Genomic DNA, 19,934 nt, shown 5'->3' with positions numbered 1-19,934 from the left:
TAAGGTACACAAAGATTACCAGGAACACCACTGAGAGTAAACTTCTGCCACAATAGAAGAGCTTATCATATTCCATCTGGATCTTATCAATCTACATCAAGTACGCCATGAGGGGTTAACCCATGTGTTAGTTGCATCAGATGAAGACTGGATAAATACAAAAAACAGGTATGACAAGGATGTCTGGATGACAGTATATATTCCACAGAGTAGCAAGTCTATTCATCAGTCTTGGGGCATCAGACATCATAAGGATGGCTCTTAGATGGATGAAACCATGGCTTGCTCTCTGTTTTGGATTATATGCTGCACAGAAAGGTTGGTGTGCTCAATTACATATGCATGTATTTGAATAAAAAGCATTACCCAGCTCTGTTGTAAAATGTTAAAAAAGTGTTGAAAGGATGATCTGTGATTGTATTCTCGAATAGACGCGTTAAGAAAATATGGGAACGAAAAAAAAAAAATCATTTTCATTTTTTAGGAGTTCTCTCCTCTGACGGTGGACATGTATGCAGCACATGGGGGTACTACCACTTCAAGACCTTTGATGGAGATTTCTTCCAGCTTCCCTCTTCTTGTAACTACGTCCTGACTTCCCTGTGCAAGAGTGATTATGAGGAGTTCTACATCCAGCTACAGCGTGGGGAAGTGAATGATCATCCCATCATTAACAAGGTCACCATAAAGCTGGAAGGGACCTTGGTGGAGCTGTCCAACAACTCAGTCAGTGTAGATGAGAAAAGGTGTGTGTGAAATGGTCTGTTCAAATAAAGAAAGGAATGATTAAATTACATTTACATTACATTTACATTACATTTACATTACATTTATTCATTTAGCAGACGCTTTTATCCAAAGCGACTTCCAAGAGAGAGCTTTACAAAGTGCATAGGTCACTGATAATAACAACAAGATAGCCCCAAAGCATTGCAGGTAGCCAAACACAGAAGCTGATATCCAATGATATCCAATATCCAATGATATCCAATATCCAATGATATCCAATTAAACATATTATTAACCTATGATGTTGGTTACACTCATCAATCGTTTTGTTCTGATCTTTCACTAGAGTCACCATTCCATTTAGTCAGTCTGGATTGTTGATTGTCAAGGCACAATCTTACATCAAGATCACGGCAAAGTTAGGTTTTGTCGTCATGTGGAATGAAGATGATGCCCTCTGGGTAGGTTTGCTTATGATGCCCACTGCCCTGAGAGTGTACCACAAGGGGGTACAATTAATTTCTCAAAGGGTTATTAAACCGCATTTTAGCAAGGGTGGAGGGTGATATTTGATCTTAAATGGCTTAGTCAAGTAATAGATGTAAAAAAAAATATACATGTTATTCCTGTACAAAATGTGAGTTAAAACCCTTTCATCCATTTGTTATAAGGTTGAAATGAACACCAAATTCAGGAATCAGACTTGTGGACTGTGTGGTGACTTCAATGGGGTTCAAACCAATGAAATGGTCCCAGACAATGGTAAAAAAAGACTGAAATCAAGCCAGAGAAAAGTGTCATTATCAAATGTTAATAATAAACGTTAGAAGTTTTTCTTCTCAGATAACCGCCCAAACCTTGAACTTTATGGTGGAAAGTGGAAAGCAGACAGCTTCGAGGAAACCTGCAAGGAAGGCTCTCCTCCGTCTCAACTGAAATGTGAAAATCAGGTGCTTAGAATTGAGCTGGCCTGAGCAGAATCTCAGTCATTGACTTCCATCTAGGAATAGTTCCAGTATTTTGAATATGTCCACCCTGACTTATTTTGCAGACAGGACAATGCGAGCACCTGCTGTCGGATCCTGGCTTCAACAGCTGCAGAGACGTGATAGACACAAAGTCCTTTATCAAGGCCTGTGAGATAGACTTGTGCTACTGTACCAGTAAAAATGTCTCTTGTCAGTGTCTAACCCTGTCTGAGTACTCCCGCCAGTGTGCCCATACAGGGGGGAAACCCCCAAACTGGAAGACCGCACATCTCTGCCGTAAGAACAGGATCCCTTTTCTATGTGTATACTAGGGAGTCAGGTGGCTGAGCGGTTAGGGAATAGGGCTAGTAATCTGAAGGTTGCCAGTTCGATTCCCGGCCGTGCAAAATTACGTTGTGTCCTTGGGCAAGGCACTTACTGTAAGTCGCTCTGGATAAGAGCAGCTGCTAAATGACTAAATGTAAATACAGTTAAAACTCCAAATATTACTTAATGCCTGTTAAATTTGCTAAATGATTGTAGGTTAATCTGCAGATATTTACACACAATGACATATGATACAGTATACATTTTCTTTACATTATCTCTGTGTTCAACAGCAAAAACATGTCCTCTGAACTTGGAGTACCAGGAATGTGGCAATGCCTGCACTGACTCCTGCAGCAACCAACACAGACACAACTTGTGTGAAGACCATTGCATTGATGGCTGCTTTTGTCCTGCTGGTAAATTGCTTCCTTCCTTAAATAATTTAAACAGTAATATAGTTAATATACTGAATTACTGCATAGTGGACCCTACTTCATATATCAAGGTAGATCTTAAAAAGTGAGCTGCTTGACAGACATGCAACACCATACGCTAAATATTACAAATGTTCATATGCTGGGGCCGGTTGCACAAACACCTTAACCTTTTTCCTTAATTATGACACTTAGGGGTACATTTCTCCTTAGGTAAGGTATTTACTTAAGGGGTGTTTTGGGCAACCGGCCCCTGGTATTTCAGTAAAACATGAGATTAAATAAATGAGATTCAATATACACAGTACTTCTAATGTTGTAGCAGATTGCATTTTTTAACAGTCAAAGCCATCGTAACATATCCGAGAACTGATTCATTCATTGTTTCTCAAAGGAACGGTCTATGATGACATTAGTCAGCATGGTTGTGTTCCTGTAAACCGGTGCTCCTGCCTCCACAATGGAAAGTCTTACAGTCCTGGAGAATCATACTCAATAACCTGCCAAAAATTGTAATAATTATAACATTTTCAATAAGTGTTTGCAGTAATACATTGTGTGGGCACTTGCATTAGATTGGCAGACTAAACTGATTGAATGTCTCTGTTAGTACCTGCGGTAATGGCAAGTGGAGTGGTGAATATCTGGCCTGTACAGGCACCTGCTCTATAAAGGGAGGTTCTCACATCACCACCTATGATGGCCAAGACTACACTTTCCATGGAGACTGCTCCTATGTTCTGTCAAAGGTAAGGGACACATACAAATGCAAAAATATGTTTGTACTATATTTTTATTCAGCATCATACTGAGGCATGATATTTTTTATCAGAATATTTACTTATCACCCCCTAAACCTTGTACTTAGCAAACCAAGGGCCAGGATTTCATCGTCGTTGGTGACATAGTAAAATGTGGAAAGTCTAACATTGAAACTTGCCTGAAGTCAGTGACTTTGGTTACACAAGGGGATATGGTAAGAATATTCCATCCATCAGCACCTATATGTTCTAATATTAGCATACGTTGGGTGATTGAAGTGACAATTTCAGTTCATTCATTAATTGCAGATGGTTTTGATTGAAGCAAGTGGAAAAGTCTTTGTCAATAAGCTTTTTTCTCCATTGCCTCTTTTGATAGGTGAGTTGCTTCAATTATGTAATCAAGATGGGTATTTTTGAGTACCATGGATTTCCAGGAACTTATATTGTATTTTAGTGACAAGTAATCTGAAGTCTGAAACTTGTTTTCACAGCTAATTTAACAATCTTCAAGCCCTCTACATTCTACATTGTCGTACAGACAAACTATGGTCTTCGTCTTAAGGTTCAATTAGTACCATTGATGCAGGTCTATATCTCCGCTGATGTTTCCCACAAAGGGAAAATGAAGGGTATGTTTTTTTATTTAAATAAAATGTTACATAATATTTTACAGAATGCATTATGTATTTGACAAATCATTATATTTTCTTTTTTTATACACTTAATTCAGGCCTTTGTGGAGATTTTAATGACGTTGAGAGCGATGATTTCAAAATAATAAATGGAATGATTGAGGGGACCGCTGTGACTTTTGCAAACACTTGGAAGACCGAAACAAGCTGCCCTGATGTGACCAATATGTTTCAAAATCCTTGCACCATGAGTTCTGAAAAAGGTAGTTTAAGTCTCTGTAGAACAAAAAACTTAATACTCGGGCCACTCTCTGCCAATACATTAAATAACTAATCTCGCTGTGTCACAATTTTGTTACAGAAAAGTATGCCAAACACTGGTGTTCCATGCTGTCACAAAAAAACGGAATATTCTCTGAATGTCATTCTAAAGTGAATCCAAATCGTTATGAGGACGTAAGTCGTATTTTTAAATTCTGAAAGATTTTTTTACAGATTCAAATCAAAATCTGCACCGGTTTGCGTATGTGTGTCTACAACGTTTTCTTTACTTCTTTAAAGTACTGCATGTACGACAGCTGTACCTGTGAAAACAGTGAGGACTGCATGTGTGCAGCGGTCTCCTCCTATGTCCATGCGTGTGCTGCGGCTGGTGTCATCCTACAAGGATGGAGAAACACCACCTGTGGTGAGTTATTTTATTGTTTATGTTTTCATAGTACAAAACTTTGATTTACAGAACCAAAATATTGAATACTACACTTCACTCATTAGGTGGTTATGTGTCACACTGCCCCGGAACTATGATATATGACTACAGCATGACAAGCTGTGGTCGCACCTGTCGATCTCTCAGCCAAACCGATGCAGCATGTGAGGTAAACTTTGTGCCTGTGGATGGGTGTGGCTGTGCCGAAGGAACTTATTTGAACGAAGAGGGAACATGTGTGACTGCCTCAGAATGCCCCTGCTACTATAGAGAAACAACACTGTCCCCTGGGCAGAGACTAAATACGTATGAGGCCACTTGGTGAGTTGACTCATGTTCATCCAAAACATTCGTGTGTTCACTTGATATGTAAATGAAAACGACTGGACCTACCTGTCACATACTTGAATCTGTGTTTAACCCTTGTGTTATCTTCGGGTCATTGTGACCCACCGTCGTGTTGCGACAACTTTACCACATACAAATTAAGTGAAGCATTTTTTTTTTACCATCGGGCTGTCTCAGACCCCCCACAGCGCTAAGGTTAAATGAAAAGGTTTTTTATTTGTTTTTGTATTGGGTAAAGTGGTCGCAACCCGAAGGCAGCACAAGGGTTAAATCTTTAAATTCCATAATCCTAAAATTGTTTTCACTTTGTCTCTCTTAATCTGCAGTTTATTGTGTTGAAAATGTAACATGTCATCTTGTCCTTTGTGTTTAACAAGCTTTTGCCACAATGGGAAATTAAGCTGTACAGGAACAACAAAACAAATATGTATGTACTACCACCCCACCTATGTTTGAAAATGTGAAAAATCTGATGTCAGCCTATGTTTAATCCAAGAAATCTAACTATTATTCCCTTCAGCATGCAGCAAGCCAATGGTGTTCTTCAACTGCTCAAGTTCTAGAATCAATGAAAAGGGATCAGAATGTCAGGAAAGCTGCCAAACACAAACAGAATGCGTATGTTTTTCAAAAACTGCTGAAATGGCTGCAGTATGACAACATTGAGTATTCTACTGTCCGGGTAAAGTTTTCCGTTTACAAATGAAATTGTCATTCTGTTTTACAGATCAGTAAAGAATGCATCTCAGGCTGTTTGTGTCCTGAGGGCCTTTTATCTGACGGTAACGGTGGCTGCACTGAGGAGGAACATTGTCCCTGTTCACACAACGGGGTCATTTATCAGCCTGGAAACGTAATCCAAGAAGACTGCAATGTCTGGTACTGCAATTTACAATAGATTAAGTTCTACAGGACTTACACATCTCTGACCTGACATTTCTAATGCTGCTTTTTGTTTTTTTTATTTTAAAGTGTTTGCATGGGAAGAAACTGGCAATGTTCGCAAAATGAGTGTAGCGCGACCTGTGCCATTTATGGGGATGGACATTACATCACTTTCGATGGCAGGAGTTTCTCTTACGATGGCAATTGTGAATATACACTTCTACAGGTAGGCTAATGGCTATAATACTGTTTATCAAACATGTTGCTCAAATCAAGCAATCTGATTGAACATCTAATTCTTCAAGTTCAGTTTATTTTGTACATTTATTTAGAACATTATAATTTATTTATAAAAACTATTTATTCTGATGTGTATCTATTATCGGTACTTTCATATTGACATACTTTTTGACCATTTCGTAAAAGCAATAGCTCACTTCAAGCTCGTGATATTTGGTTATAATATCACAGCTTCGCCTCAGGTCGAAAGGCCAAACAACACCCATTAGCTGTGATATTATAACATACTAACATACACAAATACCACGGCCTGTTGAGAGCTTTAAAATACTGAAATGGTTTATGTCATAGGTACATATTATTATTTTTTATACCAATATCAATGAGAATTGTAATTTGCAACCTAATTTTGCTCATCTCCAAAATGTATATTGCCCCGTTCCAGGACATGTGCAGCAACAATGCAAACAGAACCTTTAGCGTGACTACACAGAACATACCTTGCGGAACTACTGGTACAACCTGTTCCGCTGCTATCAAGCTCTTCTTAGGGGTAAGTGGGAAACATTAACCAATAGAATACGGACATTAAATGACACAAACGTATACAGTTATTTTTTGTATTCAACTGAACATTTGCACTTGTTTCTTTTAGAACAATGAGTTATTTTTCTCAGAGGAAAATATTCAAGTCCTGAAACATAATGGTGGAGATGTTTCCTATAAGGTCCACACTATTGGTTTATTCTTGGTTGTTGAAATTAGTAACGGCCTGATCCTCATATGGGACAAGAAGACAACGCTGTTCATTAAAATTGCCCCCACATTCAAGGTGAGTCATGACAGATGTCACTGTAGTCTTCCACTTGCATGAACTTGTGCTATATTAAATAATTTCTCGTTCACAATTTCTCTCCAGGGAAAAGTCTGTGGTCTGTGTGGAAACTATGATGGAAATGCTAAAAATGACTTCACAACCAGAAATCAAGCGGTGGTGGTGGACCCTGTTGAGTTTGGAAACAGCTGGAAAGTGTCTCAAAGTTGCCCTAATGCAGTTACTGTAAAAGACCCTTGTACTTCACAACCACATCGAAAGGCTTGGGCTTTAAAACACTGCAGCATCATTAATAGTGATGTATTTAAACCCTGCCACTCACAGGTAAACAGACAAAACCTAATATCAGGATTTGTGAAAAGGTATCCATCCACACGTGTTTCACCAAAGTGGGTGCAAGTGTTAAGTTTAAGTTAACTTCTGATTAATAGTCAGACTCCCTAACCCCTCAGCCATCTGAACATTAGCAGAACAGAGTTAGTTGCACTTGGCTGGGTTTTAAGTAAAATGTCATACAACCTAAACCCCTCTTCCCTCCATACATCTGTATAAGAATAGTAAAAGCTTTTGGTATTTCTTGTTTTGGTAAAACTTGATCTGTAGGGAAAACCATTTGCCATCATAAGACTTCTGTTAACTTGATGCACCATTGTTTCTGTCGTGATTTGTAAAGGTGAATCCTACAGAGTACTATAAAGCCTGTGAGAGGGACTCCTGTGCATGTGACACAGGCGGAGACTGTGAATGTTTCTGTGCAGCTGTTGCCGCTTACGCAGCAGCGTGTAACGAGGCTCGGACCTGCATTAGATGGAGAACGCCCAAAATCTGCCGTGAGTAGGAGTAGATAGGGCCCTGTAATGTTAAAGGAGACATGAAATGCTGGGATGCTTTTATATAGGCCTTAGTGGTCCCCTAATACTGTATCTGAAGTCTCTTTCTTATCGAAAATTCTAGCCACTGGGGGACCAAAGGCAGGCTAGGGGAACTCATATTAATGTAAAATAACCTCATAAAATGAAGTTTTCATGTTATGTCTCCTTTAAATCTAAGATGAGACCTTTGAGTTCTGTCTAGAGAGCAATGGTTGGCACACATAGCCTTGCAATTAATCAGTATATTTGTTTTATTACCAGCTCTGTTCTGTGATTTTTACAACCCTTCTGATGAGTGTGAATGGCACTATGAGCCGTGTGGATCACCTTGTATGAAGACCTGCAGGAATCCTTCAGGAAAATGCTCTGAACAGATTCCAAAACTGGAAGGTAACATAACACCTGTTTTGTATTGACGTGACATGTACCTATTCTGTAACAGATTTAGGTATAGTATTTTTCTTACTTTTTAAGGTTGCTACCCCAAATGTCCCTTGGCTGAGCCTTATCTTGATGAAACTACAATGAAGTGTGTGACAGAGAAAGATTGTGGTTGCTATGATGAAGACGGCAACCATTACAATGAGGGACAGCCTATGCCCGTAGAAAGAAACTGTCAGACATGGTATGTCACTTCTTATCATGCCTACATGTAATATTACTGTGCAAGAGTGTCATATTATTCAAACCAAACCAAACTGTTTGTTATATACAGTCGTTTGTATTTATTTTTTAACCATGCAAAACAACAATGGTAATGATCAGCATGATGCTAAGACGCATAATAAGCATAATAATAATGTCATTAAAGAGCAGAACTATTTATCTATCTACGTTAAGAAGGATTTTACATAAATTATTAGAAATGGTGTTGCCTAATATATGTACAAATGATGTGCAATATACATTTTCCATTCTGCAGTAAATGCTCATCAACTGAGGCCACGTGCACCTACAACAGTACAGGTAATAACTTATGACATGCTATATAAATCAAGAAAGTTACGTCCCAAACATAGTTAAATACTATAAAACTGAATTACAGTAGCGAATAACATTTTGTTTTTTGGCAGCTTGTCATTGTCTATATAAAGGAACATCATACAATGACGGAGATACGATCTATCACACATCTGATGGAAGTGAAACTTGTATCACTGCTGTTTGTAAAAACAATGGCACTATTGTACGGTCAATGGAAGATTGTTCCACCTCAGCTTCTACAACAACACCAACTACAACAGTGTTTACATTTTCCACCACTGGTGGGTACCGTAGCTAACCTTAAAAGTACAGTAAAGTACAAAACATTGACCTTATATATTAACCATTTCAGCATGGGGAAGTTGAGTTTCCTTTGATTAGGATCTTAATGTCCTGACATTGCTTCTTCAGGAACTCAGCCGACGGTACATACATCAACAGTAACAACTCCAACAGTTACAACTCCAACAGTTACAACTCCAACAGTTACAACTCCAACAGTTACAACTACGACAGTTACAACTCCAACAGTTACAACTCCAACAGTTACAACTCCAACAGTTACAACTACGACAGTTACAACTCCGACAGTTACAACTCCAACAGTTACAACTCCAACAGTTACAACTCCAACAGTTACAACTCCAACAGTTACAACTCTGACAGTTACAACTACGACAGTTACAACTCCGACAGTTACAACTACTCAGAAAACACTTGAGACAACAACCACCTTAACAACTACAAATGTGCCAACAACAACTACACTTCCATCAACTACATCCATTCTACCCTCGACCATTACCAGCACATCAACTGCAACAACACCCAGCAACACAACCCTAATTACAACTGCAGTGTCAACATATAGTAGTACCACTCCCACACCATGCAGTTTGTGTAAATGGTCTGATTGGATTGACAAAAGTTATCCTTCGGAAGATGCAAGTGGAGATTATGAAAATATTACGCAGATAAAGGATTCTGGACTAATATGCATGCAACCAGTGGCTATAGAATGTAGAGCAAAAGAACAAAAAGATGTTTCCCTGGTAGACTTAGGTCAGAAGGTTGAGTGCAGTCTTCTGGTTGGACTAAATTGCAAGAATGAGGATCAACTGCCTCCGATTTGTTTCAATTATGAGATTAGAGTCAAATGTTGTGACCACAATGAAAAATATTGTGAAACAACCACATCAACAGTAACAACTCCAACAGTTACAACTACTCAGACTACACTCGGGACATCAACAACCTTAACATCTACAACTGTGCCAACAACAACTCCAGTTCCATCAACTACATTCATTCTGCCCACGACCATTACCAGCACATCAACTGTAACAACACCCAGAGAGACAACCCTAATTACAACTGCAGTTACAACTCCGACAGTTACAACTACTCAGCCTACATTCACAACATCAACAACCTTAACATCTAAAACTGTGCCAACAACTACTCCAGTTCCATCAACTACATCCATTCTGCCCACGACCATTACCAGCACATCAACTGCAACAACACACAGCAAAACAACCCTAATTACAACTGCAGTTACAACTCCAACAGTTCCAACTACTCAGACTACACTCGGGACATCAACAATCTTAACATCTACAACTGTGCCAACAACAACTCCAGTTCCATCAACTACGTTCATTCTGCCCACGACAAGTACCAGTATATCAACTGCAACAACACCCAGCAACACAACCCTAATTACAACAGCAGTGTCAACATATAGTAGTACCACTCGCAAACCATGCAGTTTGTGTAAATGGTCTGGTTGGATTGACAACAGTTATCCTTCAGAAGGTGCAAGTGGAGATTATGAAAATATTACGCAGATAAAGGATTCTGGAGTAATATGCATGCAACCAGTGGCGATAGAATGTAGAGCAAAAGAACAAAAAGATGTTTCCCTGGTAGACTTAGGTCAGAAGGTTGAGTGCAGTCTTCTGGTTGGACTAAATTGCAAGAATGAGGATCAATTTCCTCCGATTTGTTACAATTATGAGATAAGAGTCAAATGTTGTGACCATGATGACCAATATTGTGAAACAACCACAACAGCAGTTACAACTCCGACAGTTACAACTACTCAGACAACACTCGGGACATCAACAACCTTAACATCTACAACTGTGCCAACAACAACTCCAGTTCCATCAACTACATTCATTCTGCCCACAACCATTACCAGCACATCAACTGCAACAACACCCAGCAATACAACCTTAATTACAACTGCAGTTACAACTCCGACAGTTACAATTACTCAGACAACACTCGGGACATCAACAACCTTAACATCTACAACTGTGCCAACAACAACTCCAGTTCCATCAACTACATCCATTCTTCCCACGACCAGCACCAGCACATCAACTGTAACAACCCCCAGCGAGACAACCCTAATTACAACTGCACTTACAACTCCGACAGTTACAACTACTCAGACTACACTCGGGACATCAACAACCTTAACATCTACAACTGTGCCAACAACAACTCCAGTTCCATCAACTACATCCATTCTTCCCACGACCAGCACCAGCACATCAACTGTAACAACACCCAGCGAGACAACCCTAATTACAACTGCACTTACAACTCCGACAGTTACAACTACTCAGACTACACTCGGGACATCAACAACCTTAACATCTACAACTGTGCCAACAACAACTCCAGTTCCATCAACTACATCCATTCTTCCCACGACCAGCACCAGCACATCAACTGTAACAACACCCAGCGAGACAACCCTAATTACAACTGCATTTACAACTCCGACAGTTACAACTACTCAGACTACATTCACAACATCAACAACCTTAACATCTACAACTGTTCCAACATATACTAGTACCAGTCACACTAACTGCGGTTCGTGTAAATGGTCTGATTGGATTGACAATAATTATCCTTCGGATGGACCAAGTGGAGGAGAATATGAAATTATTAAGCCGATATGCAGCCTACCACTGGATATAGCAATGGAAATAGAATGTAGAGCAAAAGAATATAAAAATACATCCCTGGCAGACTTAGGTCAGAAGGTTGAGTGCAGTCTTCTGGTTGGACTCAATTGCAAGAATGAGGATCAACGGCCTCCGATTTGTTTCAATTATGAGATAAGAGTAAAATGTTGTAACCCCTGTGAAACAACCACACCAACAATACCAACTACTCAGACAACACTCGGGACATCAACAATCTTAACATCTACAACTGTGCCAACAACAACTACAGTTCCATCAACTACATCCATTCTGCCCACGACCAGCACCAGCATATCAACTGTAACAACACCCAGCGAGACAACCCTAATTACAACTGCACTTACAACTCCGACAGTTACAACTACTCAGACTACACTCGGGACATCAACAATCTTAACATCTACAACTGTGCCAACAACAACTCCAGTTCCATCAACTACATTCATTCTGCCCACAACAAGTACCATATCAACTGCAACAACACCCAGCAGCACAACCCTAATTACAACTGCAGTGTCAACATATAGTAGTACCACTCCCACACCATGCAGTTTGTGTAAATGGTCTGATTGGATTGACAAAAGTTATCCTTCGGAAGGTGCAAGTGGAGATTATGAAAATATTACGCAGATAAAGGATTCTGGAGTAATATGCATGCAACCGGTGGCTATAGAATGTAGAGCAAAAGAACAAAAAGATGTTTCCCTGGTAGACTTAGGTCAGAAGGTTGAGTGCAGTCTTCTGGTTGGACTAAATTGCAAGAATGAGGATCAATTTCCTCCGATTTGTTACAATTATGAGATAAGAGTCAAATGTTGTGACCATGATGACCAATATTGTGAAACAACCACAACTGCAGTTACAACTCCGACAGTGACAACTACTCAGACAACACTCGGGACATCAACAACTTTAACATCTACAACTGTGCCAACAACAACTCCAGTTCCATCAACTACATTCATTCTGCCCACAACCATTACCAGCACATCAACTGCAACAACACCCAGCAATACAACCTTAATTACAACTGCAGTTACAACTCCGACAGTTACAACTACTCAGACAACACTCGGGACATCAACAACCTTAACATCTACAACTGTGCCAACAACAACTCCAGTTCCATCAACTACATCCATTCTTCCCACGACCAGCACCAGCACATCAACTGTAAAAACACCCAGCGAGACAACCCTAATTACAACTGCACTTACAACTCCGACAGTTACAACTACTCAGACTACACTCGGGACATCAACAACCTTAACATCTACAACTGTGCCAACAACAACTCCAGTTCCATCAACTACATCCATTCTTCCCACGACCAGCACCAGCACATCAACTGTAACAACACCCAGCGAGACAACCCTAATTACAACTGCACTTACAACTCCGACAGTTACAACTACTCAGACTACACTCGGGACATCAACAACCTTAACATCTACAACTGTGCCAACAACAACTCCAGTTCCATCAACTACATCCATTCTTCCCACGACCAGCACCAGCACATCAACTGTAACAACACCCAGCGAGACAACCCTAATTACAACTGCATTTACAACTCCGACAGTTACAACTACTCAGACTACATTCACAACATCAACAACCTTAACATCTACAACTGTTCCAACATATACTAGTACCAGTCACACTAACTGCGGTTCGTGTAAATGGTCTGATTGGATTGACAATAATTATCCTTCGGATGGACCAAGTGGAGGAGAATATGAAATTATTAAGCCGATATGCAGCCTACCACTGGATATAGCAATGGAAATAGAATGTAGAGCAAAAGAATATAAAAATACATCCCTGGCAGACTTAGGTCAGAAGGTTGAGTGCAGTCTTCTGGTTGGACTCAATTGCAAGAATGAGGATCAACGGCCTCCGATTTGTTTCAATTATGAGATAAGAGTAAAATGTTGTAACCCCTGTGAAACAACCACACCAACAATACCAACTACTCAGACAACACTCGGGACATCAACAATCTTAACATCTACAACTGTGCCAACAACAACTACAGTTCCATCAACTACATCCATTCTGCCCACGACCAGCACCAGCACATCAACCGCAACAACACACAGCGAGACAACCCTATTTACAACTGCACTTACAACTCAGACAGTTACAACTACTCAGACTACACTCGGGACATCAACAACCTTAACATCTACAACTGTGCCAACAACAACTACAGTTCCATCAACTACATTCATTCTGCCCACGACCATTACCAGCACATCAACTGTAACAACACCCAGAGAGACAACCCTAATTACAACTGCACTCACAACTCCGACAGTTACAACTACTCAGACAACACTCGGGACATCAACAACCTTAACATCTACAACTGTGCCAACAACAACTACAGTTCCATCAACTACATCCATTCTGCCCACGACCAGCACCAGCACATCAACTGCAACAACACACAGTGAGACAACCCTAATTACAACTGCACTTACAACTCCGACAGTTACAACTACTCAGACAACACCCGGGACATCAACAACCTTAACATCTACAACTGTGCCAACAACAACTACAGTTCCATCAACTACATTCATTCTGCCCACGACCAGCACCAGCACATCAACTGTAACAACACCCAGCGAGACAACCCTAATTACATCTGCAGTCACAACTCCGACAGTTACAACAATTCGGCCCAGCATTAAAGCAACTACAGGCTTCATCATATATACTGCACCGCCTCCCACAGGTCCACCAACAGGATCTTCATGTACATGCAAATATCTCAACCAAAGTTTTCCTTCTGGTAAGTCTTTCTTTTATGAATATTTACTGTTTGATCAACATTAACCCTATATTTCTTGAAATGTTTAGACTTTGTAACTTTGCTATGTTTTCCTTCTACTAAAGGTTCCTACATGTATAATCAGACCGATGGGGCAGGCTGGTGTTTCACATCATTCTGCAATCAAAGTTGCATTGTAGAAAAACAAGCAAGACCTTGTCATACTACTACACCACCAACGTTTACCACCAAGCCTGTGATAACACATTGTCAAAATGTCAATCCACCAAGAGAGGTAATTAATGTCTTATCAGAGAATAGTTATTTTTTATTTTTTTTAAGCTTTAAAGCCATGAACGTGATACATTTCCTAGGTTTCCACAATCAAATTTGTTTTTTGATCATTAAGAATGCTATAAAAGCGAGTTTGAACATTTCTATTTTTATTTTGACAGGATGGTGAGTCTTGGCAGACTGATAAATGCACCATTCAAACTTGCCACAGTGGCAACATCACCACAGTACCAGTGAAATGTGCACCAGTGACAAAACTTGTGTGTGAAAATAAGTTTCCAGCTATTAAAGTCTATGATGACACTGGTTGCTGTTTTCATTATGAATGTCAATGTAAGTTTAAACTCATTCATACCATTCTCTTGACCCTCAAAATGCCAGCAATCATTATGAATGATTGTCAAATCTCTCTAATCTGTTGACAGGTATGTGCTATGGATGGGGAGATCCACATTACGTGACTTTTGATGGAACATATTATAGTTTTCAGGAAAACTGCACCTATGTTTTGGTTAAAGAGATAACTCCTAGATATCACAACTTCACTGTAATAATTGAAAATGTGAGTTGTGGTCCTTCTGGAACCATATCTTGCCCACAGTCTTTGACTGTATATTACAAGTCCTATACAATTATTCTGACACAGAAGAGGTCTACCATTACAACAAATATGGTAAGTAAATCACATCACAGATACAAAAATGAACACCTATTCCACATCCATCTGTAGCAGCCATCATTCATCAGTGATACAGTTTAGTATCTTAAAGAGAAAGGCTTAGTAGACGATGAAAAGTATAAGATTTCCTAACCACCATTATTATTCAAGCTGTACATAAATGGCAAGCAGATCTACCCAACCTTTTCTAATGATGACCTCATCATTACCAGTACTGGAATTGAGTTGCTTTTGAGAATCCCGGAAATTAAGGCAGAGGTGACTTTCAAAGGACTTATTTTCAGCGTCAACTTGCCATATTCCCTTTTCCATCACAACACAGAAGGCCAGTGTGGTGAGTGATCATTAATGAACAGCAGTACAACAGAATTAAGTAGATATTGTACCACTTTGATTAGACTGTTAAAACTATGGAATATTTTTTCTCATCATATTTGTATTTTCTGTCTTTAAGGTCCTTGTGACAATAACAGAACAAACGACTGTAGCTTAGGAAACGGGGAGGTGTCTTCATCATGTCCTCGGATGGCACACACGTGGAAAATTCCAGAGAAGCTTTGCAACTCAACTGTTACTCCAAGTGCAACTCCTCCAACATGCAGTGGATACACTGAACTCTGTGAAATCATACTGAGCAAGTAAGACTTAGCTAAAAACAAGTATTATTATGTCTGTCAACAAGTATTGAAGCAACATATTGCATATTTGTGTGGTAAATGGACAGTGTGATTTCTTTTTAAGGATATTTGATGAATGTCATGAAGTAATCCCAAGAGAGGCATTTTATGAGGCCTGCAAATTTGATGTCTGCCAAAAATCCAATGTTGGCTGCTCCAGTTTGGAGGCGTATGCCTTGATGTGTGCCAGGGCTGCAGTCTGTGTTGACTGGCGTAATTCAACAAAAGGAGAATGTGGTAAATTATTAGTGTGATATTTGAGTAAAATAGCTTTAGTTCCCTTGCATACGTTTTAGAATTGGTTACATACTTGTTTCTTCCTCCACCCCAATTACTCATAGTGTCTCATTTACTACTGTATCTTTTCTAGTTCATTTTCTGTCGATTAACCAAGTTTTATAAATTGTAACATACACATTTTTCTTTTCCAAATGTATCATACTACAGAATACAAATGCCCTGAAACCAAAGTCTATAAATCATGTGGCCCAGTTGTACAACCAACTTGCAATGCAAAGTAAGTCATGAGCTGAAATTCAACACTGTTGTTTAGTTAACGATACAGAATTGAACCATAATGCATTTTCTGTGTCATACATCATTTTTGAGTGTTAGTTACATATGTTCTTATTATATTTAGATATAATGACAAGTATGTGAAGCCAAGTTCGGCTGAGAAATGTGAAATAAATGGATCATGTGACACATTTATGGAGGGATGCTTCTGCACAGCTGGGCACATTTTGTTCAATTCTTACTCTGACATCTGTGTCAGCTCTTGTGGTAAGGATGTGTCAATTGCAGAATATTTGTTTTATATATGTATAAATATAGATACGCTTGTTGTCTCAATGAACCATTAACTTTGTCTGCTTTTTCCAGACTGCACTGGGCCTGAAGGCCAACCGAAACAGGTAACATTGTAGTTGATAGTGTATGGTATACTGTCATCAGGCTTAGTAAGAAATAATTTGCCTAATTACACCTTTTCTTCAAAACAGCGTGGAGAAACTTGGCAGAGTAACTGCCAAGACTGTATTTGTGACACAGACACAAAGAGTGTTCAGTGTAAGCCTGTGGAATGTCAGTCCCCAAAAAACATAAGCTGTGACAAAGAGGGTGAGGTGTTGGTAAATCATACCATAAACTGCTGTCTCCAAACCGAATGTGGTGAGAGAAACAAGTAAAAACAAGTGAAACAAGCTAATTAATTCTATTAATTTATAAGAGATATGAGTATCTTAACATCTTGTTTCTGCCAACAGAGTGTGATGTGAAATACTGCTTAACAAAAATACCACAGTGCGCTGCAGGGTTTAAGCTAAACATTACAGTGGAACACTGCTGCCCATCCTATACTTGTGGTAAGCCTTTATCTGAAATGTACCCCCCCACATTAAAAAAAGAGTACTTAGATACCCGAGAGATTATGAGTAACAAATTTCATGAGGAGCTGGAACCACAGTATCTTAAAAGTCAGAATGTTTGTCTTGTTTCTTAGAGCCAAAAGATGTCTGTGTCTTTAATAATACCGAGTATCAGGTAAGAAGTAATACACTTTTTACACACTATTTAATGAATACATTTGTTGTCTCCCCTGCCAACCATCATCTTGAAACTTTGGTCTCAAACTACATATTTGCTAAACTGCATTTTGCATATACTCTATACAGCCAGATGTTGAAGTTCCTAAAGAAAGATGTGAAACGTGCCACTGTGGCCCTAAACTGGATCCTCACACAATGTTACATGTCATTGAGTGTGCACCGAAGATCTGTAACACCCAATGCCACCAGGTACGGTGCTTGCATTGCTGTAAATTATGATATTGACAACATTTAGAAAATATTGCTAACTATTACATGTTTAACTTTACATTATGAAGGGTTATGAGTATGATGTTCAGCCCGGTCAATGTTGTGGAGTGTGCAAACAGAGGAGTTGCGTGGTAGCCCTTACAGATAACACAACTCACATCATTGAGGTAAGGATGTCAATTTCCCAAACAATTTGTAAAGGCATTTTACCGAGTATGATTTTTTTTCACCAATTCCACAAACTCCCGTTTAACTTTAACCTATGATGTTACTTATTTACAGCATGGAAATGTTTGGTCACCTCCTGATAAAAAGTGTGTTGAGTATAAATGCACAAATGACAGCAACCAGTTCATGATCGTGAAATCAAAAACAGAATGCCCACCCTTCTATCCTGAACTCTGTGTCCCAGTGAGTACAATTGGTTTAGACGCAATCTTGAGAGGTAAAGAATTAACAGTCCTGTCTAACTGCCTGTTCATTATACAATTTACAGGGAACAGAAACTACTTATCAAGATGGCTGTTGCCAAACATGTAAGTATTGTAAATAATGCCTGAACAACATACAACAAACGTAATCTATATTACGCCTACATCCCTAGCTCCCTAACGACTTCACAAATAACACATGTCTGCACATCATTTGTTTAACTGCTGCACATACTTAATGCATTCAGCATGTATTACTGTTCTATGTATTTTAACAGGTAACATACATGAATGCAAAGTCAAAAGAAACACCACGTACCTGGAATTTGGAAACTGCCGATCAACAGACCCTGTGGAAGTCACAGAATGTGCAGGATCCTGCGGAACATTCTCCAAGTGAGATTTTTTGTGAACTTCTATTTGTCACTTTTCTCTTTTTTGTGTGACTTTTCTGTCTCTTGTATTTTGGCAAACTAACCTTTTGTGTGTCTTACATTTGAAGGTACTCAGCAGAGAAAAACAGATTGATGCATTCATGCTCCTGCTGCCAAGAAATGTCCAGTAGCAAGAAGGAGGTGGAGATGATCTGCACAGATGGAAATAAATTAATAGGCTCTTACATTTATATCAACACTTGTGGATGCCATGTCACAGAATGTGACAAAAACATTTAAGATTGCATTGTCCATCTAATTGTTAAACGACAATATTTACCTTTTTTAGTTAATAGTTAATCTACTGGGCACTAAGGGGTTTCATCTTTACCATATATGACTATAGCCTACTTTCCCTATGATTATAAACAATGTACTGTTTCAACCTGTGGTGGCTGTTCTTTCGTAGTGTATTAAAAGCAGAAACTGAGCATATTACGTGTCTATTTTTTAACAAATCATTGTTCATGAGCAATTTGCTATTGTAGTGTATAATGTCTTTGTGATTGTGTAAACTTTTTACCATACCGTATGTTTGTTAAACATCATCGTCTGACCAGGACCAGGCCACTCCTATGTGATAGCATTTCCACTCGAACCAAAAACTCAAAAACTTGAGAAATGAAATAGCCTCAATAACCCATGACGGCCGCCATCTTGGGTTTTCTGTATGAAAATGTGTCCTAGTAATTTTGGCTAGATGCTAGTTCAATCTGCCAACAGAAGTCTGCCTCTTTCTAAGAGTCTTTGCAATCGTTTCTAGTTCTCCCGTTAGCCAGCTAGATGAGCTAATCGATACTTTGATTAAATCCCAAGTTTATATGAAGACCATGTTTACGTGACAACAATAAAAAAAGGGTGAATGTAAGATGAAAAGTACTTATTGTGAATATTTGAAATATGCACGCTTGACGCTTGGATAAATGCTAGGTGACTCGATCTGCAAATCTGCCTCTCCATTTAATACAGTGGCTGAGATCACAAATGCAAAAGCTGCAACACAAATGCAAAAGCCACAACACAACGGATGTGTGCCACAACAGAAATTGACAATCAAACAAGGCTCTCCAGTTTATCGTTAAACA

General features: G+C 39.2%; 1 protein-coding gene across 5 annotated transcripts; it reads left to right on the top strand.

Annotated features, from left to right (window-relative positions):
- The first annotated feature begins 209 nt into the window (after nucleotides 1–209).
- On the top strand, nucleotides 210–19,284 carry LOC124476996 (mucin-5B-like). Of its 5 annotated transcripts, none has more exons than XM_047034493.1 (48): nucleotides 210–318; nucleotides 485–746; nucleotides 1,076–1,190; nucleotides 1,401–1,491; nucleotides 1,573–1,679; nucleotides 1,781–1,994; nucleotides 2,318–2,443; nucleotides 2,856–2,973; nucleotides 3,072–3,210; nucleotides 3,330–3,437; nucleotides 3,532–3,601; nucleotides 3,717–3,854; nucleotides 3,956–4,120; nucleotides 4,219–4,313; nucleotides 4,419–4,545; nucleotides 4,632–4,887; nucleotides 5,292–5,341; nucleotides 5,435–5,532; nucleotides 5,642–5,793; nucleotides 5,887–6,025; nucleotides 6,485–6,592; nucleotides 6,695–6,871; nucleotides 6,959–7,198; nucleotides 7,548–7,704; nucleotides 8,008–8,136; nucleotides 8,221–8,371; nucleotides 8,669–8,712; nucleotides 8,820–9,011; nucleotides 9,142–10,867; nucleotides 11,960–14,538; nucleotides 14,643–14,812; nucleotides 14,973–15,144; nucleotides 15,237–15,484; nucleotides 15,641–15,824; nucleotides 15,945–16,128; nucleotides 16,232–16,404; nucleotides 16,615–16,684; nucleotides 16,808–16,950; nucleotides 17,050–17,081; nucleotides 17,169–17,337; nucleotides 17,433–17,531; nucleotides 17,669–17,709; nucleotides 17,841–17,963; nucleotides 18,053–18,151; nucleotides 18,267–18,395; nucleotides 18,481–18,520; nucleotides 18,694–18,811; nucleotides 18,918–19,284. In XM_047034493.1, the coding sequence occupies exons 1-48, from the start codon at nucleotides 255–257 to the stop codon at nucleotides 19,087–19,089; spliced, it is 10,503 nt and encodes a 3,500-aa protein (XP_046890449.1). In that variant the 5' UTR covers nucleotides 210–254; the 3' UTR covers nucleotides 19,090–19,284. The 5 variants fall into 5 exon arrangements, with proteins under 5 accessions (XP_046890449.1, XP_046890450.1, XP_046890448.1 ...); XM_047034492.1 differs by having other exon boundaries at nucleotides 211–318; nucleotides 9,142–9,991; nucleotides 10,346–14,538; XM_047034491.1 differs by having other exon boundaries at nucleotides 211–318; nucleotides 9,142–13,747; nucleotides 13,925–14,538.
- The last annotated feature ends 650 nt before the right edge of the window (nucleotides 19,285–19,934 follow it).

This window comes from Hypomesus transpacificus, chromosome 14 (genome assembly GCF_021917145.1).
Source record: "Hypomesus transpacificus isolate Combined female chromosome 14, fHypTra1, whole genome shotgun sequence".
NCBI classification, from domain to species: Eukaryota; Metazoa; Chordata; class Actinopteri; order Osmeriformes; family Osmeridae; genus Hypomesus; species Hypomesus transpacificus.
This window is presented reverse-complemented; position numbering and strand designations above follow the sequence as displayed.